The sequence below is a fragment of the Sciurus carolinensis genome, chromosome 1, assembly GCF_902686445.1.
Source record: "Sciurus carolinensis chromosome 1, mSciCar1.2, whole genome shotgun sequence".
Taxonomy (NCBI): Eukaryota; Metazoa; Chordata; class Mammalia; order Rodentia; family Sciuridae; genus Sciurus; species Sciurus carolinensis.
In genome coordinates, this window is record NC_062213.1 from 38,989,330 (window position 1) to 39,007,109 (window position 17,780).

The following is a 17,780-nucleotide window of genomic DNA, read 5'->3' on the forward strand; positions in this document are numbered from 1 at the left end:
AAGGGATAAAGAAGGACATTTCATACTGCTTAAGGGAACCATAAATCAGGAAGACATAACGATAGTAAATATTTATGTCCCAAACAATGGTGCATCCCTGTACATCAAACAAATCCTTCTCAATTTCAGGAATCACATAGACCAGAACTCAATAATTCTGGGTGACTTTAATGCACCGCTGTCACCACTAGATAGATCTTCCAAACAAAAACCAACCAAAGAAACCATAGAACTCAATATCAATAACCTAGACTTAATAGACATATATAGAATATTCCATCCATCAACAAGCGGATTCACTTTCTTCTCAGCAGCACATGGAACCTTCTTGAAAACAGACCATATGTTATGCCACAAAGCAGCCCTTAGGAAATGCAAAAAAATAGAGATACTGCCTTATGTTCTATCAGATCATAATGGACTGAGAGTAGAAATCAATGACAAAATAAAAAACAGAAATTACTCCAACACTTGGAGAATAAATAATATGCTATTGAATGAAACATGGATAATAGAAAACATCAGGGAGGAGATAAAAAAATTCTTAGAGGTCAATGAGAATGATGATACAACATATCAAAATCACTGGGACACTATGAAAGCGGTACTAAGAGGAAAATTCATTCATGGAGCCCATTCCAGAAAAGAATGAAAAGTCAACAACTAAGTGATCTAACATTACAACTCAAAGTCCTAGAAAAAGAAGAACAGAATAATAGCAAAAGTAGTAGAAGATAGGAAATAACTAAAATCAGAGTTGAAATCAATGAAATTGAAACAGAAGAAACAATTCAAAAAATACACAAAACAAAAAGTTGGTTCTTTGAGAAAGTAAACAAAATAGACAAACCATTAGCCACACTAACAAAGAAAAGGAGAGAGAAAAATCAAATTACTAAAACTCATGATGAAAAAGGAAATATCACGATAGACACCACTGAGATACATATTGACAAATTTCTAGAGACATGTGCTCCGCTCAAACTGAACCAAGAGGACATACACAATTTAAACAGATCAATATCCAGTAATGAAACAGAAGAAGCCATTAAAAACCTACCATCCCAAAAAAGCCCAGGACGAGACAGATTCTCAGCCGAGTTCTACAAGACCTTCAAAGAAGATCTCATTCCAATACTTCTCAAAATATTCCAGGAAATAGAAAAGGAGGGTACCCTACCAAACTCATTCTATGAAGCTAATATCACACTCATAACCAAACCAGGAAAAGACACATCAAGGAAAGAAAATTTTAGACCAATATCCTTGATGAATATAGATGCAAAGATCCTTAAGAAAATATTAGCAAACCGTATCCAAAAACATATTAAGAAAATCATGCACCACGATCAAGTGGGGTTCATCCCTGGAATGCAAGGATGGTTTAACATCTGTAAATGAATAAACGTAATCCATCATGTCAATAGACTTAAGGATAAGAATCATATGGTTATTTCCAGTGACGCAAAAAAAGCGTTTGACAAAATACAACACCCCTTCATGCTCAAAACACTAGAAAAAACAGGGATAGTAGGAGCATACCTGAACATTGTACAGGCTTTGATGCTAAGTCCATGGCCAACATCATTAATAATGGAGAAAAACTAAAACCATTCCCTTTAAAAATGGGAACACGACAGGGATGTCCTCTTTCACCACTTCTATTCAACATTGTCCTTGAAAATCTAGCCAGAGCAATTAGACAGACTAAAGAAATTAAAGGGATATGAATAGGAAAAGAGGAACTTAAGCTGTCACTATTTGCTGATGACATCATTCTATATTTAGAGGATACAAAAAACTCCTCCAGAAAACTTCTTGACCTCATCAATGAATTCAGCAACATAGCAGGCTATAAAATCAACACACATAAATCTAAAGCATTTTTATACGCAAGTGATGAAACATCTGAAAGGGAAATGAGGAAAACAACTCCATTTGCAATAGTCTCAAAAAAAGTAAAATACTTGGGAATCAATCTAACCAAAGAGGTAAAAGATCTCTACAATGAAAACTTCAAAGCATTGAAGAAAGAAATTGAGGAAGACCTTAGAAGATGGAAAGATCTCCCATGTTCTTGGATAGGCAGAACTAATATTGTCAAAGTGGCCATACTACCAAAAGTGCTATACAGATTCAATGCAATTCCAATTAAAATCCCAATGATGTACCTTACAGAAATAGAGCAAGCAATCATGAAATTCATCTGGAAGAATAAGAAACCCACAATAGCTAAAGCAGTCCTTAGGAAGAAGAATAAAACAGGGGGTATTGCAATACCAGATCTTCAACTATACTACAAAGCAATAGTAACAAAAACGGCATGGTACTGGAACCAAAATAGACAGGTAGATCAGTAGTACAGAATAGAGGACATGGACACAAACCCAAATAAATACAATTTTCTCTTACTAGACAAAGGGGCCAAAAACATGCAATGGAGAAAATATAGCCTCTTCAACAAATGGTGTTGGGAAAACTGGAAATCCATATGCAACAGAATGAAACTAAACCCCTATCTCTCAACCTGCACAAAAATCAACTCACAATGGATTAAGGACCCTGAAATCAGAGCAGAGACCCTGCATCTTATAGAAGAAAAAGTAGGTCCAAATCTTCACCTTCTTGGCTTAGGATCAGACTTCCTTAACAGGACTCCCATAGCACAGGAAATAAAAGCAAGAATCAATAATTGGGATAGATTCAAACTAAATAGTTTTCTCTCAGCAAAGGAAATTATCATCAATGCGAAGAGAGAGCCTACAGAGTGGGAAAAAATCTTTGCCACTCATACTTCAGATAGAGCACTGATTCCCAGAATATATAAAGAATGCAAAAAACTCTACACCAAGAATACAAATAACCCAATCGACAAATGGGCTAAGGATATGAACAGACACTTCACAGAGGAAGATCTACAATCAACAAACATGAAAAAATGTTCAACATCTTTAGTAATAAGAGAAATGCAAATCAAAACTACCTTAAGATTCCATTTCACCCCAATTAGAATGGCGATTATCAAGAATACAAGCAACAATAGGTGTTGGAGAGGATGTGGGGAGAAAGGTACACTCATATATTGCTGGTGGGGTTGCAAATTAGTGCAGCCACTCTGGAAAGCAGTGTGGAGATTCCTTAGAAAACTTGGAATGGAACCACCATTTGACCCAGCTATCCCACTCCTCGGCTTATACCCAAAGAACTTCAAATCAGCATACTACAGAGACAGCCACATCAATGTTCATACCTGCTCAATTCACAATAGCCAGATTGTGGAACCAACCTAGATGTCCTTCAACTGATGAATGGATAAAGAAACTGTGATATATATATATATATACACACACACAATGGAATATTACTCAGCTATAAAGAATAATATGACCCAAACAGTGGCTCATCCATGTACGTCAAACAAATCCTTCTCAATTCCAGAAACCAAATAGACCGTAACACCAATAATACTAGGTGATTTTAACACGCCTCTCTCACCACTGGACAGATCTTCCAAACAGAAATTGAACAAAGAAACCAAGGATCTCAATAACACAATCAATAATTTAGACTTAACAGACATTTATAGAATATACCATCCAACCAAGAGTGAATATACTTTCTTCTCAGCAGCACAGGGATCCTTCTCTAAAATAGACCATATATTATGCCACAAACCTAATGTCAGCAAATACAAGAAGATAGAGACACTACCTTGTATTCTATCAGAGCATAATGTATTGAAATTAGAAATAAATGAAAGAGTAAAATACAGAAACTACTCCAACACCTGGAGATTAAACAATATGCTATTATATGATGAATGAATAACAGAAGATATCAGGAAGGAAATTAAAAAATTCTTAGAGGTAAATGACAACAAAGAAACATCATATCAAAATCTCTGGGACACTATGAAAGCAGTACTTAGAGGAAAATTTATTTCATGGAGCGCATTCAATAACAGAAGAAAAAATCAACAAATAAACGAACTAACACTACAGTTCAAAGCCCTAGAAAAAGAAGAACAGACCACCACCAAAAGCAGTAGAAGACAGGAAATAGTTAAAATCAGAGCTGAAATCAACGAAATTGAAACAAAAGAAACAATTCAAAAAATTGACAAAATAAATAGTTGGTTCTTTGAAAAAATAAACAAAATTGATAAACCCTTAGCCACACTAACAAAGAGAAGAGAGAAAACCCAAATTACTAAAATTTGGAATGAACAAGTAAATATCACAACAGACACAATTGAAATACAAAACATAATTAGAAGCTCTTTTGAAAATCTATACTCCAACAAAATAGAAAATTTCGAAGACATCAACAGGTCTAGAGACATAAGAATTGCCTAAACTGAACGAGGAGGACATACACAATTTAAATAGACCAATTTCAAGTAATGAAATAGAAGAAGTCATCAAAAGCCTACCAACAAAGAAAATCCGGGACCAAATGGGTTCTCAGCCGAGTTCTACAAAACCTTTAAAGAAGAGCTCATTCCAATACTTCTCAAAGTATTCCATGAAATAGAAGAGGAGGGAACCCTCTGAAACTCATTCCATGAAGCCAGTATTACCCTGATACCTAAACCAGACAGAGACACATCGAGGAGAGAAAATTTCAGACCAATATCCTTAATGAACATCGACGCAAAAATTCTCAACAAAATTTTAGCACATAGCATACAAAAACATATTAAAAAGATAGTGCACCATGATCAAGTGGGTTTCATCCCAGGGATGCAAGGTTGGTTCAACATCAGGAAATCAATAAATGTAATTTACCATATCAACAGACTTAAAGTCAAGAATCACATGATTATTTCAATAGATGTAGAAAAAAGCATTTGATAAAATATAGCACCCCTTCATGCTCAAAACACTAGAGAAAATAGGGATAGTGGGAACATTCCTTAACATTATAAAGGCTATCTATGCTAAGCCCATGGCTAACAGTATTCTAAATGGTGTAAAACTGAAAGCATTCCCCCTAAAAACTGGGACAAGGCAGGTATGCCCCCTTTCACCACTTCTATTCAACATTGTCCTTCAAACTCTAGCCAGGAAATTAGACAGACCAAAGAAATTAAAGGGATACGAATAGGAAAAGAAGAACTCAAACTATCCCTGTTTGCTGATGATATGATTATATACTTAGAAGAACCCAGAAATTCTACCAGAAAACGTTTGGAACTCATAAGTGAATTCAGTAAAGTAGCAGGATATAAGATCAATGCTCATAAATCTAATGCATTTTTATACATAAGTGATGAATCTTTGGAAAGAAAAATTAGGAAAACTACCCCATTCACAATAGCTTCAAAAAAAAAAATACTTGGGAATCAATCTAGCAACAGAGGTGAAAGACCTCTACAAAGAGAACTAGAGAACACTAAAAAAAGAAATTAAAGAATACCTTAGAAGATGGAAAGATCTGCCATGTTCTTGGATAGGCAGAATTAATATTGTCCAAATGGCCATACTACCAAAAGTGCTATACAGATTCAATGCAATTCCAAATAAAATCCCAATGAAGTACCTTACGGAAATAGAGCAAGCCATCATGAAATTCATTTGGAAGAATAAGAAACCCAGAATAGCTAAAGCAATCCTTCACAGGAAAAATGAAGCTGGGGGTATTGCAATACCAGATCTTCAACTATACTACAAAGCAATAGTAACAAAACGGCATGGTATTGGTACCAAATAGGTAGATCAATGGTACAGAACAGAGGACACAGACAGAAACCCAAATAAATACAATTTTCTCATACTAGACAAAGGTGCTAAAAATATGCATTGGAGAAAAGGTAGCCTCTTCAACAAATGGTGCTGGGAAAACCGGAAATCCATATGCAACAGAATGAAACTAAACCCATATTTCTCACTGTGCACAAACTCAACTCAAAATGAATTAAGTACCTTGGAATCAGACCAGAGACCCTGCAGATTATAGAAGAAAAAGTAGGTCCAGATCTTCAACATGCCGCCTTAGGACCAGACTTCCTCAACAGGACTCCCATAGCACAAGAAATAAAAGCAAGAATTAATAACTGGGATAGATTCAAACTAAAAAGCTTTCTCTCAGCAAAGGAAACTATCAGCAATGCGAAGAAAGAGCCTACAGAGTGGGAAAAAATCTTTGCCAATCATACTTCAGATAGAGCACTAATCTCCAGAATCTATAAAGAACTCAAAAAACTCTACACCAAGAATGCAAATAACCCAATCCACAAATGGGCTAAGGAAATGAACAGACACTTCACAGAAGAAGATGTACAAGCAATCAACAGATATGTGAAAAAATGTTCAACATCTCTAGTAATAAGAGAAATGCAAATCAAAACTACCCTAAGATTTCATCTCACCCCAGTTAGAATGGCGATTATCAAGAACACAAGCAACAATACATGTTGGCGAGAATGTGGTGAAAAAGGAACACTCATACATTGCTGGTGGGGTTGCAAATTAGTGCAGCCACTCTGTAAAGCAGTATGGAGATTCCTCAGAAAGCTTGGAATGGAAACACCATTTGACCCAGCTATCCCACTCCTCGGCCTATACTCAAAGGACTTAAAATCAGCATAGTACAGAGATACAGCCACATCAATGTTCATTGCTGCTCAATTCACCATAGCCAGATTGTGGAACCAACCTAGATGCCCTTCAGTTGATGAATGGATAAAGAAACTGTGGCATATATATATACAATGAAATATTACTCCGCCATGAAGAATGATAAAATTATGGCATTTGCAGGCAAATGGATGAAATTGGAGAATATCATGCTAAGTGAGATAAGCCAATCTCAAAAAACTAAAGGACAAATGATCTTGTTGATAAGCGGATGAGGACATATAATGGGGGGTGGGAAGGGTTAGCGTTAGGGTTAGGGTTAGGTTTAGGGTTAGGGATAAGGAGGGCGGTAAGAATGAACGAAAGAAGGACTGTATAAAGGGAAAAGAGGTGTGGGAGGGGTGGGGTGCAAGGGAAAAAATAATGAATCAAACATCATTGCCCTATGTAAATGTATGATTACACAAATGGTATGCCTGACTCCATGTACAAATAGAGAAACAACATGTATCCCACCTATTGTATACAATAATAATAAAAAAATAACTGGGATAGATTCAAACTAAAAAGTTTTCTCTTAGCAAAGGAAACTATCAGCAATGAGAAGAGAGAGCCTACAGAGTGGGAGAAAATCTTTGCCAATCATACTTCACATAGAGCACTAATCTCCAGAATATAGAAAGAATTCAAAAAACTCTACACAAAGAATACAAATAACCCAATCAACTAATGGGCTAAGGATATGAACAGATACTTCACAGAAGAAGATCTACAAGCAATCAACAAACATATGAAAAAATGTTCCACATCTCTAGTAATAAGAGAAATGCAAATCAAAACCACCCTAAGATCCCACCTCACCCCAATTAGAATGGCAGTTATCAAGAATACAAGCAACATTATGTCTTGGTGAGGATGTGGGGAAAAAGGTACACTCAAACATTGCTGGTGGGGCTGCAAATTAGTGCAGCCACTCTGGAAAGCAGTGTGGAGATTCCTTAGAAAACTTGGAATGGAACCACCATTTGACCCAGCTATCCCACTCCTCGGCCTATACTCAAAGGACTTAAAATCAGCATAGTACAGAGATACAGCCACATCAATGTTCATTGCTGCTCAATTCACCATAGCCAGATTGTGGAACCAACCTAGATGTCCTTCAGTTGATGAATGGATAAAGAAACTGTGATATATATATATATATATATATATATATATATATATATATATATATATACACACAATGGAATATTACTCAGCCATAAAGAATGATAAAATTATGGCATTTGCAGATAAATGGATGAAATTGGAGAATATCATGCTCCAATTTTTGAGATAAGCCAATCTCAAAAAAACAAAGGTCGAATGACCTCTCTCATAAGCGGATGATGACACATTGGTGGGTGGGAGGGTTAGTGTTATGGTTAGGGAGGGGGGCAAGAATGTAGGAAGGAATGACTGTATAGAGGGAAAAGAGGGGTGGGAGGGATGGGGGGAAGGGAAAAAATAACAGAATGAATCAAACAACATTATCCTAAGTAAATTTATGATTACACAAATGGTATGCCTTTACTCCATGTACAAGGACAGAAACAACATGTATCCCATTTGTTTACAATAATAAAAAAAAGAAAAAAAATTACATCTAAAATACTTTCATCTGAAAATCCTTAATGTGAAAGAAAAATGTAAAACTATTTAAAATACTGTATAGTAAAATCTAATAGAAGAGCACAATATTTAAAATACAATAAAACCCAAAGATAATGCATCCCCAATAACATGCATGTGAATGTAATGCAACTACTTGCAGAACCTCCAATCAACAAGACCATGCACTGTATGGAATTTAATTTTTAAACTGTATTCATGTCATCATGGTGAGGTTTACTGTGTCTCAACTATGCAAAAGACACCAATAATTTTATTTCCTTCTATTAAGTACTAATACACAGTGCACAATGTGATTCCTTCTAGTTTATTAATAAATATATAATTTTATATACATATATCCCCATTTTATCAACAATAAAACTATAATCTTAAAAAAAAAGAAACAGCATTTTAATCTAACTTATTCTCTTATATTTTAAGTTTCTAAAATTTTCTTATGGTTATGATAATGGCATAAAAATCTGGATAAGCAGAGTATGTATATAAAATATTCTTTTAGTTTAATTAAACACTTTCTGAAATATGTAAATTTCTTTTGACTCTCAGATGTTTAAGTGTTTATTCTTATATTTCTATTGCTTCTAATTATTCTGTTTTCTATATGATCCAACATCATAAACTTATTTTAGAAGAAGAAGAAGAAGAAGAAGAAGAAGAAGAAGAAGTAGTAGTAGTAGTAGTAGCAGTAGTAGTAGTAGTAGTAGTAGTGAGGCCTTTGGAACTAATTAGGTGATGAGAGCTCCATCCTCATATAAAAGGGCTTCAATATATTTATCCCATTTTGCCCTTCTCAATTTCTGCCATGTGAGGACTCAGCAATGAGTTACCATCTGAAGAAATATAGTAGCCCTCACCAGACACTGAATCAAATGGCTTTTTTAAATCTGGGACTTCCAAACTTCCAAGCATCCAGAACTGTGAAAAATAAATTTCCATTATTTATAAATCATCCAGTCTATTTTATTATAGGTTCAAGAAAGAACAGAGACAACATACCACCACCAAAGTAAAAAAGATTGTTATCTGAGACTTAAGTATGGCCAATGAGGTAAACTACAACTTTAGTTTTTTTAAAAAGAGCACAACCTTCTAATGAAAACACTTCCAATTATTGAGAACATACTATGGGACCTGCACTATACACACAGGCTCATGTTTTCATTATTTGAAAGTAAGCTTTTTCATAAAACCTACTATCTAGTTAGATCCTATAATCAGTATTATACAAATGAGGATCATAGATTAACTTGCTTAAGATGTCAAAATCATAACTAGCAAAGTTGAGATTTGAACTCAATTCTGAATAACTTCAAAGTTCATACCATTAAGTACTGAGCTATCTTGACTCTCAAAATCTTTAAAGTTCTCATTTTTTTGAATACATAAGAGAAACTAAAATGTTTTAAAATACTTTTGTGGATGGAGTCAGTTGCATTATCAATTCATTTCAGTTTAATGCAGTAATTTCATGACACTGAGGAGCCTGGAAAAGTGAAAGGGGTCTTGATACGTTGACTAAAATTTTTCCCATCCTCAGTCATCAACTAGATATTTAAATCATAGAATTTTTATATATTTCATCATTATGAACATTATTGTTTTGAAGCAAAATTTTAGTTATCTTAGATGTATAGAACTCAACATTTGAATCTCACATAAAAAATGGCAAAAAGTATAAGCTTTATTGGCAAGCATCTCTGGAAAAAAGTCTCCTATTTCTGACTGTAGTAACTAATGAAGGCAGATACTTAAATCAGTGTTCTGATATAACTTCAAAAGATACAGCTGTACAATGAGTATGATATATTTACTCTTTCTAAAATACACCAAACTCAAAGTAGAAGCAGCTGCTTTGAAACAAAACACAGAAAACTAAGGTCTCTATAATAAAATTATGTAAATTCAAACAAAAAAAAATCAGAAGACAATACCTTCAACAGTTGACTGCATTTCTTCTGTTTTTGGAACAAAAATTCTGATTACACTTGTGTTGATATAAATCAAAGGTAAACTGCGTGAAGTCAGTGTATGGGTCCTCATGGGCTGACCAGGAGATTTTCTTTTCTCTTTTTGGGTCCTTGGTGGTTTTGCTTGAAATACACTTGCAATGGCATTAAGTAAAGGAAAACAAAGCACAACATCAAAGGCTTGGGCTGAAAGAAGAATTTCATGAAGAAAATGAGGGGAACCATCCATTAAACCTTCAGATAACTTATGAAAATTTCTTCGTTCATTTCTTGATGTTAACTTGTGGCGAACATTTTTTGTTACAGCTTTTGTGTATGTCAGAGAGAGAAATCCATGCTGCTGATGTGAGCCATCTAGAAGTTTTGTAGTTGTCTGTTTCAGAAAAAGGAAACCACAATACATATTATTTTTAAAAAAAGGAAAATGATAGAAGAAAATGATCTTAGTATTTTGACCTTTTTATCTTACATACCTACACTTCTTCATAAACATGTGACTGATCAATTTTGCAGATGGGATAAAAGCTTCCACGATTATTAGAATGACTGACCTGAAATCAGGAATTCTTTAGTGTTTTGTTTCCTGAACCAATTAATGGTACACAGACTCCTGTTTTGCAAATTATGCAACATAAATCTAGAGAATTGGTATATTCCACATACCTCCCAAACACTTGAAAAAGAGTTTTATTTGTTAGGGTCCCAGGAGTGATATTAAGGTAAGAACTAAAATAGGGAAAAAGAAAAGGAAGGTAATACATTCTGAAAAATAGGGAAAAAATGAGAAGCGACAAAGTCAAGATGTTTTTGTGTCCATGTCATTCTATCACTCCTAAACCTCCTTTTTTTTCTACTCTGTTCCTCTCATGTTGATACCTACAAACCAAATAATATTATGAGAGGAAAAATGTATGCGGTTATACTACTCCTACTAATTTTGCTTTTCATCTGAACTTTACAATGAAGGAAAGTGAGAAAACACTGATTTTTGTACATGTTCTCTTGTTTATACAAGTTAATCATTTGGTCTTTAAAACAAACTGGGAAATTAATCATTTAAGGGTTGTGAAATATAAACACTTTTTTCTGAAGTGGACCGTCACTCAGAACATTTTTCATTGTTTCCTACATTCTCACTGTTTCTACTCTATTATTTCCCATTATTTTTAAATTTTCAAAATTTAAAAAGGAGCACAGTAAAGCAAGGAAGATTTCTAGTAGTTTGGTCAGTCACCATGTTGCTGGCTAGTAATCAAAAACAGATGATGAGAGATGTGGTGTGGCCTCAACGGCCATAGCAGCAGCATCTGTTCTAGGTGTCTGAACAGCACTTTAGGGAGTAGGGTAGTAGTTACCACTAATTTAAATAATTCAACTCATAAAAAAATCTTTATTCATAGCAATATTTGAATCTCAGGTATAGTAAAGGGTATTTCAATGTATGAATATTTTTATTTGGAAAAATATTTTAAACCTATTGAATAAAAGCACTCTTAAAAAAAGTAAGGTAGATGAGGAAAAGGTTTTTCCCTTGTTAAACTGATGCATGCCTAACTCCCTTAATATAATAGGAAAAATACATAGCTGGAATTGGAGCACTATAAGTATTACTTTTCATACAATAATAATATTTAATACTATTTAAGACAGAAAGTTAGAAAACTGATAATTAAAGAAATGCTAATAAATGAACTTAATCATTAGAAATTTAGAGAATGATAAAGTTTAAAAGGAATCATTTTTTTTCTGAATATATTTAAAATTAGTAAGAATCTTTCTCACTGACACTAATGAACATTAAAAGAGAAAAATAAATCTAAACAGAACTTCCACTGGCATGAAAGTCAGATTTCAGAGGTATCTTTTTCTAGTATTATAGGGATTGCTAGAAAATTCAAAAATCAATCAGAAAATAGCATTTACTACTATGGAAATAAACTATTAACCACTAAATGAAGAAACAAAATTATTTATGTCTTAAATATGTCTTAAATCTCAAATGAGCTAGGAAAAAAGGAAATACATAGTTCACATGTGCTGAGAAAATAACTAGTAATGTTTGTAGTGATTTAAAAGAATAGACATCACCATTGTAAAAATCTGCTCATAATATTTAAAAATTTCAGGCATTTTATTCATTTTAAGAATACGACTTAAAAGACTTAGTTTAAGAACACATGTACATGGTGTTGTACTAGTAGAAAATGCAGGTTTTAAACTTCTAAAGCTATTGGTAAACAGTCTACAGTTCATCTTCTATCCAATCACTGACAACACAGATTTGTTCAGATTCAAGAGGGCACCAAATTAGATAATTTGAATTAGTTGTGAGGAGAAAACAATGGCATAACAAAAAAAAATAACAAAAAGTAATCTCAGCAAAGTCACAAAAGGAATGACACAAGCAGTACTGGTCAACTCTTGATCACTCGATACATGTACAATTTAAAAAGCATTATATTTAACATCTTACTTTGATTTTCTTATGATCAATAGTAAAAACCGTTTGTATTCACAAATCCAGAATGACAAAAGTATTATATTTGACTCGGAAAAACATTATAGTGAAAAACCAATCTATATTTGAAAATATAATATTGTTCATTAACAAAGTGAATGATAACAGAGAAAAATGAAAATCAAGAGTTGACTCTATGAATAGTTAAATTCCTTCTCTGGGTTCCTGTTAAGGGTAGTTCTGTATCAAAATTTTAAAATGATTTCTTACAGAAGGAAAGAAGCCAGAGCAATTACTGAAAGGGTCCTGCTTGCTGACGGGTCGAACCAACAAGGTGCGTCTATTCAGCTTGTCAGTACAGGAAAGGAAGACACCTCCACATTGCCCCAGAGACCAACACTCTTCCCCAAGGCTTGAGGTGATGGACAGGAGCAAAGAAGGTTGAAAGACAAAAAGTAATAAAAGCCATAAGCAAAAAAAAATCTGTAAAGATTTTAATTCTGCTCAAGTTTGCACAGGTTTAGGTTTGAGGCACAGTTAGGTAGGGACTCTGGACCATCTTCTGCAAAAGTATTGTTAAATGGAAGTAAACAAAAAGTAATTGCTTTTAGTTCACAATTACTACTTTTAGTTTATGACAAAAGACAATCCAGCATGAACTCACTTATGAAGGGAAAAGTTTCCAAAAGTCAATGTAGTAGTACATTAAACAGCAATCCTACCTTTGCCTTTTTGATAAATTTACTTAATTGCTATAAAAGAAGATGGTTACAAAACATGAGCAGATTAAAAGAACAGTTTTAAATTTATGAGGTAATTTTGGAGGAGCAGGTCAAAAAGAATATACTCAGCTTTAATTCTTGTAACTATTGGTCCTATTGCATGAAACAAAAAGAAACAATTTATAATATATTTTTGAAATTATAATTACTAAATGAGTCTCACCACAGATTTTTCTTTGCATTGTAGAAATATTCCTTCAAAATGTCCTGACTGCCAACCTTCCCCTGGCCTGGAAAACATAAGTTCACCTTATCTGTTCTCTTCAATTTTTCTGAGTTAAAAAATTGAGCACATATAACTATTTCAAAAGTTCAAAAGTAAACAACACTACACTGAGTTGGCTCTATGAATATAACAATGCAATCAATAGAATCATTTACAAATTAGCACCACACCCTGATAGTTCTGTATTTATACTTTAACAGTAAATTGTTCATTTATCTGGTTGGTTATGAATTTCTATCACATCCACTAGAGTATATAAAGTCCATAAGGGTGGAATCTATGTCTGTTTTTGTCAAATATTATATCCTCAGTGCTTAGCATACAGTTTAGCACATATCATACACTCAATAAACATTTGAACTTAAAGAATAAATTACCTAAATATATAAAATTTATATAAATTTAACTGTAAAGTCAAGGATAAACTCTAATATTCATTCAGCAAGAAATTATATTGTTTGAAAATTATACTGTAATATAATTTGCAAATATCATTTTAATATAGACATGTATCACTGAAAAGGAAATAGTTAAACATCAAGAGTCAATTAATGATTTAATTTTAATGATACAAAAAAATTATTATATGACAGAATATAACAGGTTCTAATATATAACCAGTGAAATATTTTGTATTTCACAATTATGACATGATTTTGCAGTTGGAACAGTTTTGATAATTACTGACATAAGCAAAATGATATATGTAGTAACAGGTAAGAATTCAAATGTTTTCAATGAAGAATTAGAAACTTTACACAAAATAAAAAATAGACTTTTCAGGACATGCTATGGATCAATACACATATAGAAAAGCATGTTGCTGCAGACACACAATAAAAAAAACTGTTGAACGAATCTATATCATGAATTCTGAAATAAATGGACTTTAATGCCATTTTTCTAAAAGAAAATGCTACTAAACAAAATATAATGTTAGTTAAAATATTTTTAAAAAGCATGCGTGGGTTTTAAATGATGTGAGTTCTGTTTCAATAAAAAAAATAAAAATTAGAGTTGAGTTGTAAAGTCAAAACAACAAAACGATTTGCATTTTTATTTGGGAAATATTAATGATAAAACTGCTTTATGGCTTTGTGACTACTAAGCAAAAATTAACTTTTTTACTATCATTTACTATTCCAAACAAATAATATTTGCATATAATATTACTTTTGATGAAAATTTATTAGGGAAGGAACAGTATGATTTTAGAAACACTTACCACATGTATATGAATCATTCATAATATAAGAAGTCTTCAAAGTGCTAACATACATGAGCAATTGCTCCATTTCAGTACAGATTATATAGAGAGTGAATAAAAGTATACAGCAAAAACCAAAGCCATCAAAGTGTTCCAAGTATCTCAACAAGTACATAACACACTTAGTAAATTGTGTGAGATTATTAGTAAAACCAGGTTATTCCATATAATATGGCTATGAGAATGTTTATGAACAGATATGCAATCTTACAAAACAAAATCTTATTAAACCACGTAAATGAATGAATACTAAGTAAAATCAATTTATTTATTAAAAATCCTCCCTGGGAATATGTATAGTTATTTCAAAAAATAATAAGTCAAACTAAGTTAGAAAAATTCTTACAGTGACTTTGTTCAAAGAAAGTATAGTTTTTCCTATATTAATTATTTATCATTTACCTGCTTCTATAGTGATCAATATTGAAACTCTCTATTTTACATTTCACTTTGGTATATACATCCTGCACATCTATGGAAGCACTGAGATCTTCTAGTTCACTGACCATACAAATCTCTGTAAAAGAAGCAAACGTAGATATCAATAAGTCATGGTCAATATTAACACTTTCTATTTTATATTTCACATTGGCATATACAAAGTGGACATCTACAGAGACAATAAGACTAGACAAGTTCCAACAATCATAAGCAAAATTAATATTAAATAGGACTTCCAATTAAGATAAGACACCTATCTCAAGACAGGAGAAATTTCATTTAATGTTTGAAGTGCTAAATCTGAGACCAGTTAAAGATCTTTGTATATAGTAACAATGATATAATGCATTCACATGACCAATGGTGAAATTCCCTCATGGATATTAGGATGAATTTTAGTACGAGCAAGCAAAATTAAGGTATTACACAAAGAGAATATATGCACATAAACCTTAAATATTGATATGACTATAAATATTAATAACAGATATCACTTGAAATAGAAAAAAATGTTCACTTAATTATAAATGATAATATTAAAATTAATTCTAATATTTCTTTTTAAAACAGTTCTTAATAATTGATGTTTTTAGTAGAGAAGAAAAGTAATCCTATACCTGTGCCTTTGTTTTCAGGATCTGGAGCAAAGAGCTTTATTGTAATTTTGGGGAGAACCCACTGCATCCAGAGACTAACCCGTCCACTGGATCCACCAATGTTACTAGTAGTTTGTTCCAAGGTAACAGAATCTGAGAATGGTGACTCATCACCTGCTTGTATAGAATCTCCCTGGGATGAAGAAAAAACAAATTGCAACTTAAACAAAAATAACTAAAAATAAAATTTATAATTTTAAATTATTATTTGCAACACTTCTATATCACATGTGCTAATGGTAAACATAAATAGTAAGGCTATTACATAAGCATTTAAAGTACTTGTTTCTATAGCAATATATAGGCATGATATTCCAGTTTTCTCTAAAAATATATAAGATTCAGAAGAAGTTAGGATCATATCAACAATTATTTTCTTAGAGAGTGAAGGTCTACAAGCTATACCAATGGCCAAATCTAGCTGTTTTAGAGAACAAAGTTTTGTTAGATCATAGCCATATCTATTCATTTATTTTAGTTGCTTTTCAGCAGGGCTGAGAAGTTATTACAAAGATAGCATGGTCCATAAAGTCTAAAGTGCTTATTATTTCACCCTTTATAGTGAAAAAACTGTCTATCTCTGATACAGAATATTTATGAATTAATCTAGAACAATCATAACAAAGTTATTAGCACAGTTTATGAAACAACAAAACATTCATCATATATTATATATTTTAATATGAGATATTAAAATTAGACTGGACAACGGACTTTTAAAAATGTTTTAAATGATTAAAATGTAGAGGAACAAAGCATGAACTTATTCAATTCAATACATACATTCTGAATATTGAATATGTATCAAGTTCTAAACTGGGTGCTAACAAACTTGCCACTGAAGACAAATTGATTTATTTTTGGTCTTTTCAGCAGCTTTTAGTAGCTCAGAGGGGGGGAAAAAACCCTCTTTTACCTCAGGTTAAACTGGAATTGAATAACTTCAGTCTCAAATAAAGGAAAAAATGGTGCTAGAGGCAGTGATCACTAATTGATATGTTCAGTTCTTTTAGGATTAGTTACCCAGTATTTCAATTTTTGAAATCCTAAACTTTGTTGTCCACTTTAAACCTCAAATAAAACTTGGAAGCTTAAACTCCCAAGAACTGATCACATATAACCTGTTTATCTGTTTAAAATACATGTGTGTGGGGGGCTGGGATTGTAGTTCAGTGGTAGATTGCTTGCCTAGCATGTGTGAGGCACTGGGTTCAAGCCTTAGCACCACATAAAAATAAATACATAAAATAAAGGTATTGTGTGCATCTACAACTAAAAAATATTTAAAAAATACATGTGTGGGCATGTATTTAAACTTTAGTTATACCGACTTTATTTAGTTTGGCAGGCAATATGATGTACTAGGTTTAGGACCTCAAACACCAGTCTGTAATTTTAGGCCAATAATTTAATTTCTCAGAGTTCATCACCTCCTTTGTAAAATGGTTTTTACAATGACACAAATCTCCTACAGTTAAAATTAAATGCAAACATGAATGTGAATGACATATCTACATATAACAAATATTTCATATCTGGTAGCTATAATTATCACCACTAAGCAAAACCAATTCTAAAAAAAGTAGATACTCACATTCTTACATAATTTGATATGCCTCCTCATTTTGTTATCTTTCTAACTTCAGATACATTGTTGTTTGGCATTTACATTCTTAATCTCTAACAGTTCACTGTTGCTCTGAATGTCTCAAACAAAATACCTATTTCCTA

At 32.7% G+C, this 17,780-nt stretch overlaps 1 protein-coding gene across 6 annotated transcripts in view; it reads right to left on the reverse strand.

Annotated features, from left to right (window-relative positions):
* The window catches only part of Vps13b (vacuolar protein sorting 13 homolog B), an 829,431-nt gene that overhangs the window by 311,430 nt on the left and 500,221 nt on the right, over positions 1 to 17,780 (reverse strand). For 2 of the 6 annotated variants that reach the window (XR_007108524.1, XR_007108523.1), the window contains exons 26-30: positions 16,011 to 16,182; positions 15,355 to 15,469; positions 13,623 to 13,689; positions 12,948 to 13,089; positions 10,457 to 10,592 (exon numbers count right to left, since the gene is read on the reverse strand). Coding sequence is in view for 4 of the 6 variants with exons in the window: in XM_047551787.1 (XP_047407743.1) it covers positions 10,184 to 10,592; positions 12,948 to 13,089; positions 15,355 to 15,469; positions 16,011 to 16,182 (838 nt within the window). In the remaining 2 variants the exon portion in view is untranslated. Of the gene's footprint in view, positions 1 to 10,183; positions 10,593 to 12,947; positions 13,090 to 13,622; positions 13,690 to 15,354; positions 15,470 to 16,010; positions 16,183 to 17,780 lie in introns of those variants that run through there. The other 4 variants (XM_047551787.1, XM_047551778.1, XM_047551802.1 and 1 more) reach the window with 2 other exon arrangements.